Source organism: Cervus elaphus, chromosome 23, assembly GCF_910594005.1.
Source record: "Cervus elaphus chromosome 23, mCerEla1.1, whole genome shotgun sequence".
NCBI lineage: Eukaryota > Metazoa > Chordata > Mammalia > Artiodactyla > Cervidae > Cervus > Cervus elaphus.
Window position 1 is genome coordinate 74,032,362 of NC_057837.1, and position 19,698 is coordinate 74,052,059.

Genomic DNA, 19,698 nt, shown 5'->3' on the forward strand with positions numbered 1-19,698 from the left:
CTCAGGAGTGGAGGGCAGGTAGAAACCTAGATGGCTGGTGCCACCAGCGTGGGCAGCTGGCTGTGTTTTACAGTCGAGGGCCAGGAGGAAGTACAGCTTTGGCCTCAGTACAGGTACCTGGCTGTGCACCGAGGACCTCGAGGCATGGGCCAGTGCTCCCCTGGGGCTGGGGAGGACGCAGCATCCAAAGGTGCTGTCCGCTTTCCCCAGCCTAGCAGTCTCTCCGGTGCCAGGCCGCTGGCCCACGGGTCTGCGCTCCTGGGCCACTGTACTTACAAAGGCAGGGCAGGGTGCACCTCAGGCCGGCAGCTCCCACCTCAGTCCCACCCTCGTGGGCTCTAACAGGCTCCTCTTCCTGCTTCCTAATGCCTTGCCTGGTTCCAGCTGTAGCAGCACATGGACAAAGGGAGCGGACCAAGGCTGGACTCTGGTCCCTTTATTGAGCCTGAGACCAGTGGGTACATACCAACAAAAATAAATTTCTCTCCCGAAGCCTGCCTGCAGGCTGGGGCCCCCAGCGTGTCCCGGCTGGTGCCCATGGCTGTCCCCCAACCCCGGCAGCACAGGTCTGGCTCCCCAGCAGTGACAGGATGCTGGCTGCTCAGTATCTGGAGATCCCAGGTGCAGCAGGGAGGGGAGTCCCCGCGGGCCTCCACCCCCAGCAGGGCGGGCCCCATCAACATCCACGGCTGGCGCTGGGCTCCTGGGGCTCAGTCATCGCTCAGGGTGATGACGTCGTATTCGATGCCCTGGTGCTGCAGCTGTTGGATGTGTTCAGGCACCGCCTCCTCCGTGCCAAAGAGGCCCTGGGCTTGGGCCATGGCAGCGTCGGCCACCGCTGCCGGGGAGGGGAGAGGACGGTGACCTGAGGCCTAGTAACGAGGCCTGGCTCGCGGGCCCCCAAGGCCTAGCCCCGTACCTGTGACAGCCGAGTGTGCCGCAGCCTCAAGCTGGGCCTGGGTGACCAGCTGCTGGCCCGGGGACACAGGCACATACTGGATCTGGAGAAGAGAAGCCGATGAGACACAGCTCTACGGGCCCCTGCCCAGGCCTCTGCTCCCCTGGCTCCCCAGGGGCTCTACCTGGGACTCCTGAAGGAACGGGGCCGCTTGCTCATACTGGATGTGTGTGATCTGGCCCTCCTGTACCTGGAGAGAGGAAGCCCGCATAGTGACCCTGGGAGGGGGTGTCGGCCTCTCTGCCCCGCTCCCCCGGCCTTGTTCCAGGCCTGGCCTACCTGGATGTGATGGCCCTCGGGCACCACCACGTATTCCTGGGGAAGGAGCTGCTGCACTCCGTCCGGAGAAATGATGTACTGTACCTGAGAAGGGAGGGGAGGCAGGTGCTGGCAGCCTGCCCCCCAGGAGCTCCACGAGGAAGGCAGAGCAGGGTGGCCAGGGACACCCGCCCACCCCCCCATCAGCAACAGCAACTGCAAGGATGGACCCCCAGAGGGATTGTTTGCAAAGTGTCCCTCCCCTCCTGGGAGCAGGGCGTGGGGGTGGGGAGGGTGGGCGCCCCTGGCCCAGGTGGTCGGCAGCAGCAGCTCACCTGGTTATCAGACGTCACCAGGTGCTGGACCATCTGGCCGTCTGCTGTGGTGATCTCTTGGATGTAGGCGGCTTCCTCCTGTCATGGCCAAGCCAGCTCTAGCTTCAGATTTCTAGGTGCCCCACCCCTGTCCCCAACCTGCCAGTGGGACCCCCAAGCTCAGGCTCTCACCTGATTGCTCACTGTCTGTTCCTGGGCCACGAAGATGTGTTCCTGACCCAGTGCCTGTTGGAGCCGCTCGGGACCCAGGACCCCGTGACTAGACTGGAAGGCAGCTGGGCAGAGAGGAGGGGGAACGTCGCTCAGGTTGCAGGGAAACACGACATGGCCCGGCCCCACCCCAGCCCGAGGGTGTGCGCCCGGGCAGTGGCTCCAGGCCCGGGCCCATCCTGGGGCGCCGCTCACTGTGCAGTGTGGCCAGTGTCTCGTCATCACTGTTGAGGATGATGGTCTGGGTGGGGGGCCGGGCTGGGGCCCGTGCAGGGGGGGGTGCCGTCTTCCTCCCGTCAGGGCTGTGGAGCCGCTGGATGTGGAACTTGAGGTGCCCATTGCGGTTGAAGCTGAGGGGGGAGGATGCTGGCTCAGCGGCGGCGCCCCGCCCCCCGCCCCCAGACCCGGCAGCCCCGGAGGGCCTCGCCCAGCCTCACCGCTGCCCGCAGAGCTGGCACTCGAAGGGCTTCTCGTTGGTGTGGGTCAGCATGTGCCGCCGCAGGTCCTTCTTGTTCTTGGAGGCAAAGCTGCACTGGCTGCACTGGTGGGGCCGCAGACTCGCGTGCTGGGCCATGTGGGCCTGCGGGCGGGGCGGAGGCAGCGCTGCTCAGGGCCGGCGGCTCCCCGCGCACCAGCCCGGTGCCACGGTCTCCTGCCGCTCTGCAGGCGCTGGGGGGGACCCCGCTGGCTCCATCGTGAGGCCGCTCAGAGAGCCCAGCCCCTGCTCACCCTCAGGTCACCCCTGTGAAACGTACGGGCTCAAAGAGGGGCCTCTGAAGGTCGCTCCCAGCCCCGACACTCTGGGTTCTGGGCCCCCCTCCCCTCATGGAGCTGTGTGAGAATTCAGCAAGCAGTCGGATCTAAGAATTCGTCTTTCTCAGGGGACGGAGTCCCAGGAACCTCCCTGGGATTGATAGCTCTCAGTCTTCTGGAAAACTCGTGTCTCCCTGGCCACCTCACGTTACCACCCCTCTGCTCCTGCCGGCCCAGCTCAGCCATCACCTCCAGGAAGTCCCCCCAGCACCCCAAGTCCACGTGACTCATTCCCTGCGTGTGTGTGCTGAGTTCACCCTTGGGACAGTCAGGTGTTAGTCCCCGCCTGGTGTGTCTCCCCGCCAGACTCAGCCCCCTGAGAGCTGGGACCTAGCTGAGTCACCTCTGAGCCCAGTGGGGAGCGGAAGATCTGGCCTGGAGGGTGCTCAGTCAAGCTTTGTTACACAGACGGGGGCCAGCAGACGAATGGGGCACCTACCCGGACCTCGGGCCACTGGCGAGCGCTGAAGGGGCAGTCAGGGCACTTGAAGGCTCCCGGCCCTGCGTGGGCCCGTTTGTGACTCTCCATCTCTGCTCGGCCAGTGAAGGCCTCGGCACAGATCTTGCAGGAAAACTTCTTTGATGAGGCAGTGGTGGCAGATGGCGGCGAGGGGGGCACTACGAGGCCCAGGGGTTTGTTGGCTGCAGGAGGTGGGGAGGCAGAGCCCTGAGGGTCCCTTGGCCGGTGGGTCCTGGCTGGAGCCGGGGGCTCAGGGCCATCTCTGGGCAGCCCCCCGTACTGCAGGACGGGCCACTTGGTGCCGGAAGCCAAGGCGTCGGTATTTGGGAAGGAGATGGAGCCGTCTGCAGTCAGCTGTGGAGAGGGGGCGGGGCGTGAGGGGAAAGGGCGGGGCGGAGGGGCGGGGTCTGGGGCTGGGGGAGGACCGTAGGCAAGGGGGCGGGGGCGGGGAGAAGAGGGGGCGGGGTGGGGCCGGGCCCCCTCCAGCCTCACCTGGATATGGTGCAGTTGGGTCCCGTCGGCTGCCATGATGAAGTGTGTGCCAGCTTCTTTCAGGGTGTCACCCACGACCACGGCCTGGGCTGCCTCCCCTGGGGGCTCCTCGCTGTGGGCACAGATGTCAGGACTGGGAAGCTGAGTTCCAGCGGAGAATGGAGGGCCACGGGAGCCCCTTCCTTGGGACAGCCCTCCTTGCACAGTGGACCACGGCCACCACAGACTGGCCCCGGGCTCCTCCCTTTACCAGTGGGACCTCCGCTGCCTCTTTCACAAGCAGGGACCCAGTGTCCACTGTACCGTCTAGCTCAGCAGTGGTCATCCCCACCCTCTCACGGGCATGCAGTGATGAGATGAAGGGCTCCAGGGGTCAAACCCAAGTCTGACCAAGTGGGGCAGGAGAAGAGGGTGAGCAGGGGAGGCAGGGCTCCTGGCTCCCATCCCGGCTGAACCATCCGGTACTGGAATTCAGGGCTTCCTCTGATGGCCCAGGGATTCAGTGAAAATGGAAAACGAACATTTCTGCCCTAGACTCGCTCAGCCTACAAGAACCTAAGTGCAGCGGTGGGGCCTCTGATGTCGCTGAGGAGCCCAAGCGTGTGACGAAGGTCAGAACTGGCCAAACCTCAAGGATCCAGAACCAGGAGCACGTGGCCCATAGGCCAGGCTCAGACCCACAGCGCATCTGACTTTCGGGGAACTACTGCACTCCCTCCTCACGTGTAAAGTGAGGGAAACACTCATCCCACAGGAGTGGTTAGCTGAGTCCACGACCGTCAAGTGCCTGCAATTTCTGAAGTAGCCCTTCCCGAGAGGGACACCATACCCTTACAGCCCAATCATTTTACCTCCTGTGAACTCGGCGTGGGTGGGCAGGGTACTCCCCTCACTCCCCTCAGCACACCTACGAACGGCCGCAGGGCTCACCTGTAAGGCGTGCCGGGAGTCGACGTGCCCTCCTCCACGGTGGGGGCCGTAATGACGCTGTAGCCAGCTCCGCCGAACGGCCCAGGCGCCAGGGTGATCTGCGGCAGGTCAGGGGAGCCGAGCTGGCTCTCGGCGGCCACGTTGCCTCCTGGCTCTGCCATGTGGAGGGTGACCACTTGGGGAGTGGCGCCTGCTGGGGAGGGCTGTCCCCCTGAGGACGCTAACCCTGCTTCCATGTCCTCTGACTTCACCACGGCCACCTGCAACAGCATGACAGGTGGGGTTGGTGGCAGGAGCTGGCGTTCAAGGTGCTTTTCTATCTCCGGGCCTCAAAGCTTGCCCACGCTCCAGCCGGACCCAGTGCCGCCACCACTCACGGACACAAGCCCAGTTTTGTGCTCCTGGCAACTGGAGAGAGACTTAAGGACGGGATAGAGCGTTACTGCCCCCTAGGGGCACTGGAGAGACTTAACAAGGACAGAACAGAGCGTTACTGCCCCCTAAGGGCACTGGAGAGACTTAACAAGGACAGGATGGAGCTCTACTGCCCCCTAGGGACACTGGAGAGCATTAACAAGGACAAGATAGAGCTCCCTGGAGCATTGCGTCATGTTTGGAGACAGTTTTGATTGTCACAATTGGGCGGGGGTGGTGGGGTGGGGTGGGTGGATATCGGCCCCTGGCTGGTAGAAGCCAAAGATGCTGCTAAACATCCCATGATGACCAGGACAGCCCCCTCAACATGGAATTATCTAGCCCAAAGCGCCATGGTTAAGAAACCCTGAGGTAGAAGAACAAGTGACAAATCAGTAAGAAAAAACAAACATCAGAGCTCTACCTCACATCTTACTCCAAAGTCTGCTTCAAATGGATTAAAGATTGAAACGTAAGAAATAAAACTCAAGATCTATTAGAAGAAAATATGGGTATATCTATAATCCTAGGGTGAGAAGATTTTCTTAATCATGACAGATGTTAAAACTTACAGCAACACAAATCAGAAAATGAGACCAGAAAACAAAGACACTTGGGGTGGGGGAGATGGTATTTAACAATGCATATCAGAGATAAAAGGTAGAGTTCCCGTACATACAAACAGCCCTTGCAAAGTGATAAGAAGACTAGTAATTTACAAGCAGGTAAGTGAGAGAAGAAATAAAGTGGTCTATGAACATACAGAAACTCGATCTCTCTTGTGATGACAAAGTTATCAATTAAGACCCTTATATACATGTCTGTGACAAGAGATTGATAAAGACTGATGTGCAGCATTGGTGAGGCAGTGGGGAAGCGCACTCTAGTGGCAGTCATGTAATGACATATGTTTTTGTTTTTTTAATTGTTATTTATTTGGCTGCACCAGACACCAGATCTTAGTTGCAGCACGTCCCTGACCAGGGATCAAACCTGGCCCCTGTGCAATGGAAGCGAGAGTCTAAGCCACCAGGCCACCAGGGAAGTCCCAACACATCACTTTAGGAGGAGTCATGCTCAGGGTGGGACCCACGGATTCTGTTTCTAGGAGGCTTCTTTTAACCCCACAACTAAAATACATGTTTATGAACACCTGAAAATACATGTTCACGGAAGCACTGCCTTAAGTTCTTGAAAGACTGGAAACCATGCACGCATAAAGGACTGACGAGATAAGCTTCAGAACACCCCTATGACGGAATGAGGTGGAGACGTCAGTAAGAAGTGGACACATGTGTGGCCAGCCTGCAGAGGGAAGTAGAGCTAGGCTGTCCATAAGCGCAGATGCCATGACCCCACTTTTTAAAGATCAAAAGGTCTCCGTGTTACCGAGCACCTGGACACACCTCTGCAGAAATGCTTATTAACCTGTTACCAGTGGAAATGAAGGGGAGGGGAGGAAACTTAAAAGATTTTCACCCTCTGAAAAGAACATTTCTTAACACTCATTTTGGGTTTCACAAGCATATTTTTGTAATCAAAAAAACAAAGCAAAATGCATGATACTGGCATGAGAATGGCAAACAGATCAAAAGAAAAGACCTTGTCTAGAAACACAGGAAAATCTACTGCATGATAATGGGGATGTTTCAAATGACTAGGGAAGTTAGAGGATTCCATCTACTGTACTGGACAACTTTTGGGAAAAAAATAAAGTTAGTCCCCTACCTTTATGCATATACCAAAAATAAATCCCAGGTGGAGTAAAGATTTAAGTGTAAAAAATGAAACTGTACGAAGAAAATACCAATTAATGTTTATATGATCTTGAGGTGAAGAGGCTTTTCTAAGGATGATACCACAAGCAAAAACTATAAAAGCTTGATACATTGAACTATCTAAAAATCTAAAACTTCTCCCTACCCCCAAATGCTACAAACTAAACCCTATGAAGATTTCCAGGTTCAAAACAGGCTCCCTCCTCCATGGAGCTCTGTTCCCCTGGCAGCATGTTACTCTTCCAAGTTCTCAGAATTTATCATCTCAAACACACAGTTTCCATCCTTCCAGGAGGCTAAGAGACAAGAGGTGCTGACAGACCTTTCCCTGCCTTAGAGAAGCGTGGAGCAGTGCGGGGAGGTGGCTGGGTGCAGCAAGAAGTAAAGATGATGAACTTGGGGGAGGACATGCTGGGTTTAAGGTGCATGAACCCTGTGAGAGGTCAGAGCTGGAGAAAGCTGTGGGAGCCTTTGGCCTGTGGGAGGTGGCACGGAGTGAGGGCGCTGGGCTAGCTGGGAAGCCTGTTCAGAGCCCCGAGCAGAGTGTGGTGCTTACTGCTCAGTGCACTGGATGTCGCTGGTGACTCCGGAGTGTGCAGTGGGAGACCGCCTGCCCTCCCTGGTCTCCTGGGGCCTCCCTGGCACAGCGGCCCCCCTCCCCTGCACCCGCCCACTGGGGTCCAGTGGATCTGTCTTCCACTACCTGCAAGCTCCCTGAGGGCAGGGCATGTCTCCTTCACCACTTGCCTCCGCTCCCAGTATGCAGCACAGAGCTGACACCCAGGGTGAAGCCAGGCCAGGAAGGAGCTCACCTGCAGGGCTGCGCCACCCAGTTCCCGCTGAGTGCTCATGTTCAGCAGCAGGTCCAAGGCTGTCTGCGTGGCCATGGCTGTCGACTCCGCGGTCCCTGGGTCGGGTGGAACCTGAGCCTTAGAAAGGGCTGCAAAACTGGCACCCAAGCCCCCTCCCCACCAGCTTCCAGCCCCATCAGCATGAGCCCTGTCCCTGTTCCCACTCTCCCGCAGAACTCACCTGGCTGATAGATGATGGTAGCTCCACCCAGGGTGTCAGAACAGAGCAGTGGGGGGGTCTCAGGGGACTGGAAAGGTGCAGCCTCTGGGGGGATCTGCGGGGTGGGAATGTGGCCAAGGGTGACAGGGGGCAGGTCAGATTCAAGTGTGTTCACCAAGCACCTCCTGCGTGTCAGACGCTTCACTTCACATCTATTGGCTGGTTTGATCTTGACTCTCTTCACGATATTTACCAGCTCCACGCTACAATGAGCTGACTAAGGTTAAAGAATCCCCTGACTAGTAAGGAGGAGAACTGGGGCTTGAACACGAGGCTGGCTGACTCCAGAGCCCCTCTATGCTCTACCAGCACATCGTGCTGGTCCATCTTTGGAGGCAAGGAGGGGGCAGGCAACAAACTCAGCCGAGAGACTGTATTTCTCAGCCTCCTTTGCAGCTGGATAAAGTTGGCCATGTGGCTAAGCAGGAGCTTCTGGTAAAGTTCATGAGGAAGCTAAAATGGATAGACGGCAGGCATCCTTTTTCCTCTTCCCCCATCCCTTCCTCCTGCTTCTTGTCTGGGATGGTGAAGAAGGCTGGAGCTCCTGCAGCTATACTGGACAATGAGGCAACCACAAAAATGGGAATCATATGCGTAGGAAGATATATTGAGAGAGCCTGGTCCTTGATGACTGACCAGGGAACTGCCACATCAGTCCTGGGCTGCTCCCCTTTGGACTCCTTTTGTGTGGGCGAATAACAAACTATTATCACGACCTGGCTACTGATACTTCCGTTCTCTATTTTAATAGCACTGGAAAGCCCACCCCTCCTCGGAGCTTAAGGACGGCATCTCTGTGCCCTCAGCCATCCTTCACCCCCGTCCAGGGAGGCAGGGCTCATTTCGTTGTATCCTACCTGCCGACGAGGACCCTGGGGCTGGGGGAGGCGGCGTCACACGGCCTCGCGGCCCATGCCCCCCACCCCTTCTACCCGCTGCCTGCGCTTACCTCAGGAGGTCCTGGGGAGCTGGCGGGGGGCGCGGGGGCCGTGCTGTGCTGCTGCTTCAGCTCCTCAATCTGCTGCAGAGAGAAGAAGGGGCGGCGGCGGGAGGGGGGCTCCTCAGGGTGGCGCCGCCCCCACTCCTCGAAGCTGCCGGCGTGCCGGCACCGCACGTGCAGCCGCAGGTTCTTCTTGTGCCGCGTGCTGAAGTGGCAGTACTCGCAGGCGAAGGGCTTGGCCCCTGCAGACACAGCAGGAGGCGTCCTTGGAATCACCCGCCCCCTCAGGGAACCCTTCTGTGGCCCCAAGGACCTCTCCAGCTGGCTGACTCCCAGCACCCCGCTCCCCAGCGCAGGGAAAGCACGCTCTGTCCTTGCCGATGGGCAGGACAGAAACCGGCCAGGGCTCCCTCCGCGCTCACGGCCTTCCTCCGAGGGACCAGTTCAAGGTCCCATGACCACACACCTCTCTCCTGACTCGCCTCCCCACAGGGAGCCGGGAATCCAGCTAAGGGCACCCTGGCTCCCCTTCTCTAGACTTCCCTTGTGTGCCTGCCCGAGGGCCAGGCACCAAGAAGAGGAGGCAATATCTGCCGTCCATCTTCTATGGCTTCCTCTGGTGAGGGCAGGGCTACGGGAAAAAATGGTTTTATAGCCACCACACCGTTGGTACTTCGGATTCTCTCGTTTCACAGCTAAGAAAGGCTCAGAGAGGGCAAAGACTGACCCCAGGTCATACAGAGAAGAGCTGGCTGAGCTGGGATCTGAGCTCAGGTGAGCGACAGTCCCGGGTGGAGTGGGGGGTGGGGGGGTGGCTAAGAAGACAGAGCCCAGCCTCCACCACTGGGCCCTGCTGTGTTGAGGGGTGGGGCCGGCCGGACCTGTATGCTTGACGGCCACATGGGATAGCAGGAAGTCCTCTCGGAAGGTGCGATAGGGGCAAAAGCTACACTTGAAGGGCTTGTCGCTGACGTGGGACAGCTGGTGGTTGAGCAGCGCCTTCTTATCCTCGCAAACAAAGTCGCAGAACTCGCACTTGAACCTGCAGGTAGTCGGGGCGGGGAGAGCTCAGCAGCGGGGCACGGCGGGGCCCTGCGGCCCCAGGGGCTCTTCCGGGGGGTACCTGCGGTTGGCGACAGCCTGGATATGCGTGAGCAGGTGCATCTTGAAGGTGTAGCGCTTCTTAAAGGACTTTCCACACTGCAGGGGGTGGGGTGGGTTAGTGACGGAGCCGCCCCCTAGCAGGCCTCGCTCACGCCCCAGCCCTGCACTCAGCCTCACCCACCTTGTCGCACATGTGGGGCTTCTCTGTACTGTGCGTCTTCATGTGCTGAGTGAGTCTCTTTTGCATGGGGTAGACACGGCCACACACAGGGCAGGGGAAGGAGCTCAGCTTTGGGGTCTGGGAAGGGGCAGAAGGGGCCGGGTGGACACGGAAGGCAAGCAGGGAGGGTGAGCCTGTGCCTGGGCCTCCCGCCGCCCCCCTCCACGCCATGGGCAGCCCGCAGGCAGGGGCCCTTCCCAGGCCTGAGCCGCCGACTCACTGGGTCTGGCCTCTTCTTCCTAGGGGAGAAAGACGCAGGAGTCAGACCATCACGTGCCCAAGCCCACCCCAGACCCTCTCCCACTGACCGGACCCAGTCTCAGCCCTGATCCTAGCTCCCTTCTGTGAGAACGGCATTCCTCCACTGGAGCTCACTGGAGAAAATGTGAAGAGGTGTTCGGTAAGTTCTGCCACTTAGCTTTAGGAACAAGCCATTCTCTGTCACAAAACACATTTGTGTTTTAAAGACTCTGAGAAAGTATGCAGCGGTGGAGAGCTGCTATCCCAAGTGCTTGTTCAACCTGGTGTCCCTAATTTCATGTGGACAAAGGACTCCTCCTCCTTTTTTATTTATATTTTGAAAGAAAAATCTATAAGAGGGAATCCCCTGACGGTCCAATGGTTAGGACTCGACACTTCCACTGCTGGGGCCTGGGTTCAATCCCTGGTCAGGAAACTAAGAACCTGCAAGTTGTGCCAAAGAGAAAGAAAGAAACAGGTGTAACAGAGAACTGGCTTTAGATCCTTTTCTGAGCCCCTTTAGGTACACCATTTCCTTTAACCACCTCGACAATGACAGTCCCCAAATTACAAAGCTCGAAGCAGGAAACAGACCTAGTAAGAGACCTCTAGGCGCCCCCACTGCCCTGCTCTGAGCCAAGTGATCTGGGATGAACCATCCTGCTGTTCCCATGTCTGTCGTGTGCTACAAAGGGGCTAACCCAGAGCAGGGGCTCAGTACGTGGGAACTGGGGTCACCCTGGGCCTCTGCCTCCCCAGCCCTACTGACCGATCCCGGCTGTGCACGGCAGCGTGCCGGATGACGTCCTTCCGGTAGACGCTGGTGTAGCTGCATTTGTCACACTTGTAGGGCTTACTGCCCACGTGGTTGAACATGTGCTCCTGGGAGACAGGCAGAAAGGACAGGGCTGGGGTACAACCTCCCTTCCTGCCCACCAGCTCTGTGCCTACAGCCTTAGAGTTGTCCCTCCCCACTGCACCCCGGAACAATCCCCGCTCCCCGCCCTTCCTGCCGAGGTCCAGAGAACAACCTCTAGGCCCGGTCTGAGGGAGGAAGCACCATGTGTGCAGAAAGCCCAGAACTCGAGCCATCAGAGCTAGAGGTGGAGCGCTGGCCCAGCCCCCACGACGGCCAGTGCTGCCTCACTCTGACCGAGGTGTAGCTTCCTGGGCCAGTAAAATGGGGCCCTTGGAGTCTCCTGGTGGCACAGTGGAATAAGGATCTGCCTGCCAATGCAGGGGACACAGATCCAGTGCCTGGCCGAGGAAGGTTCTACATGCCTTAGAGCAACTATGCCTGTGTGCTGTACCTATGAAGCCCCATGCCTAGAGCCTGGGCCCCGCAATGAAGAGTAGACCCCGCTCACCACAACTAGAGAAAGCCTACACAAAGCAACGAAGACCCAGGGCAGCCAAAAATAAAAATAATAATAATTAAAAAATGGGACTCTTGACACTTATGACCTCATTGGGCTACATGAGGATGACATCAGAGCATCTACAAGGTACAAGACAGGCTCGGGCTGCTGCAGGCCCACAGGCACCTCTGGGTAGATGATGAAAAGGACCTGCTGAAGACTTTCTAACACAGTGAAGGAGATTAAAGCAGTTTTCCGGCCACCTGCCAAGTGTGCTGGTGGTTAGGCAAGTCTAAGACATGATGCGACTGCAGTATGCAGCCTGTGAAAGGACATCCTTGGCCTGGAGACAAGGCAGGAAGGTGCCCATCACCTCCACTCCCCTTCAGGGCCTTCTCCCATCCAGCGTCCCTTCCATTCCTGGTCCCTCTGCCACACCTTGAGTGAGGACCAGCGGCGGGAGCGGTAGCTGCACTGCAGGCACTTGAAGAGCTGGGGGTTGCCGGCCTCGTGGGAGTTGACGTGGAAGCGTAGGTCCTCATGGGACAGGAAGCGGGAGCCACAGATGCGGCAGAGGAAGGGCCGCAGGAGCGGTTTGGGTGACTTGTAATAGTACCTGCCAGGAGGATGTTGGAGGAGGTCTGGAGGGGCCGGGCTGCCACCCCCCACCCTCAGCTCTCATCTCGGCACCCGTACTTGCGGTATTTCTTGCCAAGGAAGCGCCTGGAGGGCCGACCACGGCGGCGGGGCAGGGCGTCAGCCTCATCCTGGTAGGACGATGCTGCATTCCTCGCATCTGACTGGCTCACACCGGGTTCCACAGGGGCCCGATTGGCCTTGCCCAGGGCCACCAGGCGTCCCCGCCCCGAGGAGCTGGGTGCCTCGGGGTCTTGTGGCTCCAAAGGGCTCTGTCCACTTTGTGAACTCACTAGAGGCTCTCCGTCCACACCTGCCACAGACACACCAGGACAGATGTGGACAGGTGTGCCAGAGGCCAGCCAAGATACACCCCCACACACACTGTCCCAGCCCACTGATGGGCACGGCAGGTGTGGGACAGATACAGGCCGCCGTGATTAGACAGCAGTGTGGACACACGTCCCCTCCTGCAGCTGTCAGCACGGCACGCCTCAAACGGGAGAGTCTGGAGCAGCACTGGGAGAGCTGGGGCCTCCCGGCCAGAAGACCTGCCTGTAGGCTCAACTCAGTCACCAACTTGCTGTGTGTCCTCAGGCAAAGCCCCGCCCCTCTCTGAGTCTCCTTTCCCCCCATCTGTCAAAGGGAGGTAACTGTTGCTCTAGTGACCTCACAGAGACATTCTAAGGTCTGGGGAGCAACAGCAACACTTAATCACTGGTTTTCCCAAGGGAGGCTGAGAGGCTGAAGAGCATATGGGAGAGAGGAAGGAGACATCACGGCACACAGTTGCAAAGCCTCTGCCATCAAAACATCCGAATACATTGCCTATTCAAAAACACTAACAGTATTTCACTGTAATGTTTTAAAAATTCAAAATGTGTTTAAAAAATTCAAAATATGTTACGGGAAATGCGGGTAACATCTCACGTCCAACAGGATGTTCAGGTGTATTCACTTGTAGAAATTCACCGAGCTGGATAAAGAATCTGGCTGCCAATGCAAGGCACACAGGCTCGATCCTCGGTCTCAGATGATCCCACACGCTGTGGAGCAGCTAAATCCTTGCGCCACAACTACTAAGCCTGTGCTCTAGAGCCCAGGAGCCACAATGACTAAGCCTGCATGCGGCAAGTACTGAAGCCCGTGAGCCCTAGAGCCTGTGCTCCAAAATAAGAGAAGCCACTGCAATGAGAAGGCTGTGCACTACAACTGGAGAAAAACCCTCGAAGCAACAAAGACTCAGCACAGCCAAAAATAAAGACACACAGAAAACCTTTAAAAAATTCACTGAGCTGTGCAGTTAGCACACCGCTGCTTTCCTGCACATACACCTCAGTAAAAAGTTACTTTACAAAGAAGACTAGGGACTTCCCTGGCAGTCCACATGTTCAAACATGGTGCTTCCAGGTCTGGAGGTGTGGGTTTGATTCCTGGTTGGGGAACTAAAGTCTCACATGCCATGAGGTGTAGCCAAAAAAGAAAAAAAAAAAAAAAACACTAAAAAAAAATATAATCACTCCTCCACACACACAACTTCATGTACAAAAACCACTACCTTGTATTCCTGGCATGTCTATTTAAGCTACAACCCTAAGAGGCAGGTACTATCTATCACCTGCATTCACAATAAGGGAAGGGGAGGTTCAAGAGGCAAAGCGACCCACTCCAGATCCAGCTGGTAGGAGGCAGAGCTGGCATTCTGTCCATGGGGTCTCCCCTGTCCCAAGCCTGTCACCCTCCAAGTCCGTGCTCCTCTGACATCGTCTCAGACCTCAGACTTATTCTCGTTTTAGGAATAATTAGCTCAGTTGTAAATACTCCAACTTCCATGCTGTGACAGCTTCCCACGGAAAAGCTTTATCGGACAGCTGGTGAATCTTAACCCTCGAGCTTGGTAGGGGAGGGCTTTCCCCATCACCAGGAGGCCGGCAGGTCATTCTGGTGGGTCTGAGACTTGCTCTTTTGCACAGCACGCTCCATCCCCAGGCTCCATGGAAGCAAGCAGGGAACGAGGCCACCCCTGATCCCCACCCGCACCCCTGGGCCCTACTCTCACCATCTGGGAGATCCAAGGTCTCCAGGCGAGGCAGCTTCCGGGGCCGGCCAGGTCTCCTGCGGGGTCTCAGGGTACTGGGAGTGGGGCGCTGGGGCCGCAGCTGCCGGCCCCGGGGCTCGTCATCTGCAGGGTTATAGTCGCTGTCTTCTGTGGGGATAGCAAGAGGAGGAGGGCCACAGCCTTGACCTTTCAGCCCTGACCCCTTGCCAGCTTCCCTGGAAAGAGGCCCACTTCCCCTTCCCTGCCTGCTCCTCCTTCCAAACCCACCAGGGATGACACCTCCAGGAAGCCCTCCTGATGTTCCCCTGGCTGACTGTCAGTACTCGTCTTTGAGGTCCTGCAGTCCTTTCTCTGGACCATTCTTAACACCTACCATTACCTCATATATACCTTAATGTGAATCAGAAAAAAAGTGCCCCTTCCTCAATACACTTTATAGTCATTGTTTAGGAAAAAAGTGTCTAGTCATTCAAGTCTACAAAGTATGACTATGCTACCCATTAAAGGAGCCGCTCACCATATGTGACTCTTGAGCATTCAAAATGTACCTAGTCTAAACTGAGGCATAATTAAGTATAAAATACACTTCAGATTTCCAAAAATTAGACTGAAAAAAGGTAAAAATAATTTGTTAATAATTTTTTATAATGATTGCATACTGAAATTAGATTTTAGATATAATAGGTAAATAAAATATATGATTGACTTTAAATTCATCTTTTTACTTTTAATACAGCTACTAAAAAAAGTACACACATGGCTTGCATTCTGTTTCTGCTGGACAAACGGACATGACCTTAGACACAGTGTTGGTTTTCAGTGCACAGTCTGGACAACTGCACATGAAGCTCCTGGTCCCAAAGCCCCAGCTCCTCTTATCTTATGCTGGAGGTACTCCTGGCTGCGCCTGTGCCAATTCCTCTTTCCTGGCCCTTCACGTGGGCCAGAGGGAGCTCAGTATATGCAGACGTGGGTGGGCAGCAGGTCTGGGAGCCTACCCTCCAGGTCATCAATGGCGCCAGCATCTATGATGTCATCGTCGTCTTCCTCCTCTGGGCCCTCTTCCTCCTGGGGCTGGGCCAAGCTGCCCCACTTGCGCGGACGCCCCTTCTTACCAGCTGCTGCTGCTGGGGGTGGGGGAGCAGGGTACAACGCGCTTGTCAAGCCTGACTCTTGGCACCCCATGTGTGCAGGCGGGCAGGCCAGCCGCTATCAACACACCTGGGCGGAAGTGCCGCTCCCGCATGTGGCGCAGCAGCGTGGCCTTGGTGCTGCTCCGGTACTGGCACATCTTGCACTTGAACTGCTGGACCACCACCACCTCCATCATGGCCTCCAGGCTCTGCAAGTCCGGCTCCTCGGTGCCAGAGCCCAGGGGTGGCTGCGCCGGGGAGCTGGGCCCACCCTGCGCTTCCTCCGGCGGCTCCAGGCATGTGGATGTGGACGTGGGGCCGTCAGCCAGGGCCTCGATGGCTGCCAGGCTATGGGCCAGGGTGGAACTGGACATCGGTGATGCCATGGGGGCACCTGGAGAGGTGCGGGTGGTGAGGGAATCAGAGGGAAGTGGAGAGGGAGGCTGGCCATGAGCTACTGCTGCCCCTCCCAGGCAAGCCCAGGGGTCCTAGAACACAAGCCCCACCATAGTAACCGTGGGGAAACTGAGAGGCCAGGGGCAGCAGATAACCTGCCAAGATCACACAGTGAGTCTGCGGCAGAGCCTGCCTGTCCTACCCCCACACACGGCAGGGCTCCCTGGGCCTGGTGCTGGGCCCTTACCATCGTCTGGTCCCTGCAGGATCAGGTACCGTGTGGCCTCAGCCCCGCTGCCCTCCGCACTGGTCACGGTGATGCAGCCTAGGCAGAGACAAGAGGAGGGGATGCCCAGCTGATAAGGACAACCATCAGGCCAACACTCAGTCCGATTCACCCATGCGACTGTGAAATTGGCTGCCCCGTGACCCACCTCCCGTCCAGGGCAGGGCTGTTGGGAGGTCTGGGATGTGTGACATGCTGGCCCCGCAGCCAGTCCACAGCTGTCCGCCTTTAACCACTACACCTGGAAGGTCTCCCTCTTTTCCTCTCCAACCTTCTCCACGGTGAAGGCCCAGATGCTGCACCACTTTCTTAGGACTGGCTTTCGAGACCATCCCAGGGCCTTTCCAAGTGCTACGACCCTTACACAGATCACTGATAGTAGAAAGTAGTCTGGCAAATCATGAGCACCAACTCTGGAGTCAGACTGAGCTTATGGCCCAATACTCGCTAATGACAGCGGCTATGCTGGTTTACATCCTCTGTGCCCCAGCTTCCTCATCTAGACTGTGAGAACAACAACAGCATGTACTTTCAGGGTTACCAAGATGATCAATGACCTACTACTGCAGGTAGAGTGTTTAGAACAGACTCCAGTGCAAAGTCAGGTATTTTGTGCTTAATCGTTCAGTTGTGTCTGACCCTTTGCGACCCCATGGACTCTAGCCCACCAGGCTCCTCTGTCCATGGGATTCTCCAGGCAAGAATACTGGAGTGGGTAGCCATGTCCTTCTCCACAGGATGTTCCTGACCTAGGGATCAAACCTGAGTCTCCTGCACTGCAGGAGGACTCTCTACCATCTAAGCCACCAGGAAAGCCCCAAAGTCAGGTAAATCCTCATGTCATTTAGCACTATGAGATGGGGTTACTGCTTTCACATTACAAACTCAGAGTGATAAGGTTATCTGCCTGAGTCTGCACAGCTGGTTCTGTAGGGAAACCCTTGAGGGGCAACTCTTGCCCACCATGGCCTGACTCACTCCGGATGAGGTCGGGCCCGATGGTGGACTCGATGATCTTGTCAATGGCCGAGCCCAGGTCCGAGGAAGAAGCCGTGCAGTCGGACACCAGCATGTTGGGGTCTGGGAGTGCACTGGAGTGCACCAGGGCTGGGGGGCCGCCCGTCACCCCTGCCACTGGCCCGCGGGAAACAGAAGATGAGTCAGGGAGGTAGCCATGGGGCAGCGGGTCTGTGCTGGAGCTGCTCTCAGAGACCTCCTCCTGGGGGTCAGGAAACAGGGAGAGAGGAAGCTCAGGAGCTAGGGATGGGGCTCCTTAGGGGCCCAAGGACATGGTGAGTGGAGCCACCCAACGCCCTCATCCACACAGAAGACCGGTGGGAGAAACCCTCTAGTCACGGAGCCTCCCCAAAAACAAGCCCCAGGGTCCCTGGGTCTGATCAGGTATAAGGCCCCACATCTGCCCCCACACAATAGTCAGGTGAAGCTGGTTTCACCATGCTGTCAAATAAGCTGTTCCCTCTGCCTGAAACGCTTCATAGCATCACACCATGGCTAATTCCTACTCAGACACGCAGCTGGTACCTCTCCTGGGAAGCTGACCCTGACCCCCAAGGCCAAGTTAGGACCCCTCTATCCTCAGCAATTTAGTTGCCTGTGTCCCTCCCGCCCCCGGGCCCCCCATCACTTGATGGTTCACTCTGCAGTATTAAGGCTCCCAAGTCAGATTCCATTAGGGCCAGAACTACACCTCTCGTCTCTTGCTGTAACCCCAGGGTTGAGCACTAGGTGGGCACATGCTAAGTCCATCTTTGCTGAACCAATGCAACCCCTGGACCCGCAAAGTGGAGGCTGTTATTGTGTACCTCTATGATGTGATGTCCTGAAAACCATCACTATCTGGCAAATAATGACAATGCTGAGGGTCTGGATATATACTGACTGTTTACCACGTGTTGAGCCCCGTTTTAATTGCTTTGCACATACTCATTTAACCCTCAAAAAAAAAAAAAACCACCCTTACTGGCACAGACATTTATTATTCCCACTTTACACATAAGAAAACTGACAGCTAAAGCCTGGGGAGCTTATCTGAGACCACAGAGCTAAGAGGTGGCAAAGCCATGAGACTATTTTATAAAGCGTTTCCAAGAAAACATCTGGTGGCAGCTCACAACACAGCACCCTCAGGGGTAGGTATTTCTGCTCCATTTTACAGACAGAAGACTGAGGCTCCACGAGATCTCCCAGTGAATCAGCAGAAGAGCCAAGATGTGAACCAGGGCAACAGTGGAGAGCGCAGCCCACAGCCTAGATTTGAATCCTGACTCTGTGCCCGTTTGCTTCTCTGCTTAAGATGTGGAAAGAGTGGTATGTGCCTTACAAGGTACGAGGTTTAAATGAGAAAACCCATGCTAGGGGCCTGGCATGGAGCCTGGGTCACAGTAAACCATAAACCAATTATTAGCTACAAGCAAGCCTGCTGGCTGCTACCCCGACTGCCAAGCACTGCTGCCTGCGGTCGCGGCCTCCACCCAAGCGCGGTCCATACCAGCGAGCTGCTGCCGCGGTCCGAGCTCTGCCCCACGCCGGAATCGTCGGCCTCCGCTGGCCCCGGGGCGGCCGCGGCGTCGCTGCTGTCGGCAGACACGGCTTCCGAGGTGCCCACACCCAACCCGCTCTCCGAGGGCTCCTCGGGCCGGCCAGGCCTAGGGGCCGCGTCGCTACTGCTCTCCACCTCGTTTTCCTCCATCGGCTCGGGGGGCTGCCTGACAGGAGGGCCCAAGGTCCGGGGCCTTCACTCTGTGAGAGGATGTGACCGGGGCTGGAACTGGTGGGCCTCATTCCCGGTCCCCGCATCCCACTCAGCTGCGCCCATGTGCCCATTTCGCAGATGCAAACACTGAGTCGCCGACGGGGCGGGGCTTTCTATGGTACGGCGAGGGGTTGCTTCGGGAAAACAGGACCAGGAAGCCTTGCCTCCCAGTCTCCGGCCTTTCCCTCATCCTCGGGAGGGTGGTCAGTGGCGGGGAATCTTGACCCTTCTCTCCTCCCCTCCATGATTCCCGCAGAGTGGTTCCCTCTATGGGCCCCGTGTGGCCTCAGTGGTTCAGCCCTCCGGCCCCCCGAGTCCCCCCGGGTGGAGGGTCGGTGGTACCGCCCGCAGGCCCCCCTGGGTCAGCGGCTTGCTCCCCCCTCCCCTGGCGCCCGTGCGGAGGGGGCTGACAGAGACGGTCCCGGGGCCTGGCGACTCGGGGCTGTCCCCGGCGCTGCCTGCGCTCCAGGCCCGACGCCATCTTGTGGCGGCGCAGGGTTTCCGCTCAGGCAAGTGCGAGAGCGACTAAAGGGCCTGGGACCCCGGGGCCCTGTTCGGACAGCCCCGCCGGCCCGGGACCTCTCCACCGGGTCTCCCCGCAGTGTGGCCCTACTTCCTGGCAGGGTGCGGTCTGGTGACCTGACTCTCCCCGAAGCTCACCTGACGCTTTCGTACCGGTGTTCCTCTCCGACTCCGGCATCGACGAGGTCGCCATCCTCTTTCCCCCCGCGGCGGAGGGACCCATCGGCCTCACGGAGGCCGGGACTACTTCTTACGCCGGTCCGGAGAAAGGCTTCCAATGCGCTGGAAGGTGGCCCTGAGGCCTGAAAATCA

At 57.5% G+C, this 19,698-nt stretch overlaps 1 protein-coding gene across 4 annotated transcripts; it reads right to left on the bottom strand.

Annotated features, from left to right (window-relative positions):
* Positions 1 to 421: 421 nt before the first annotated feature.
* Positions 422 to 19,677, bottom strand: ZNF335 (zinc finger protein 335). 4 transcript variants are annotated; one of them, XM_043883074.1, is made up of 28 exons: positions 19,540 to 19,677; positions 18,601 to 18,851; positions 17,055 to 17,310; positions 16,053 to 16,130; positions 15,498 to 15,803; positions 15,275 to 15,403; positions 14,277 to 14,423; positions 12,278 to 12,530; positions 12,020 to 12,197; positions 10,993 to 11,105; positions 10,204 to 10,222; positions 9,945 to 10,061; positions 9,783 to 9,859; positions 9,541 to 9,701; positions 8,669 to 8,901; positions 7,681 to 7,774; positions 7,461 to 7,555; positions 4,457 to 4,716; positions 3,527 to 3,638; positions 3,014 to 3,388; positions 2,199 to 2,341; positions 1,957 to 2,111; positions 1,723 to 1,826; positions 1,552 to 1,629; positions 1,238 to 1,321; positions 1,083 to 1,148; positions 920 to 1,001; positions 422 to 838 (listed from the first exon to the last, which is right to left on the bottom strand). In XM_043883074.1, the coding sequence occupies exons 2-28, from the start codon at positions 18,799 to 18,801 to the stop codon at positions 711 to 713; spliced, it is 4,044 nt and encodes a 1,347-aa protein (XP_043739009.1). In that variant the 5' UTR covers positions 18,802 to 18,851; positions 19,540 to 19,677; the 3' UTR covers positions 422 to 710. The 4 variants fall into 4 exon arrangements, with proteins under 4 accessions (XP_043739009.1, XP_043739012.1, XP_043739011.1 ...); XM_043883077.1 differs by having other exon boundaries at positions 17,070 to 17,310; positions 19,525 to 19,655; XM_043883076.1 differs by having other exon boundaries at positions 15,275 to 15,400; positions 19,525 to 19,655.
* Between the last annotated feature and the right edge of the window lie 21 nt (positions 19,678 to 19,698).

Excerpts from the sequence above, each read along its gene's own strand:
- ZNF335 (XM_043883074.1), bottom strand. The coding sequence starts at position 18,801 with ATGGAGGAAAACGAGGTGGAGAGCAGTAGCGACGCGGCCCCTAGGCCT. Across the intron at positions 16,131-17,054 it reads CCGGAGTGAGTCAGGCCATG|GCTGCATCACCGTGACCAGT; the intron begins GTGGGCAAGAGT and ends GTCTCTGCCTAG. Across the intron at positions 14,424-15,274 it reads CGCCATTGATGACCTGGAGG|AAGACAGCGACTATAACCCT; the intron begins GTAGGCTCCCAG and ends CTATCCCCACAG.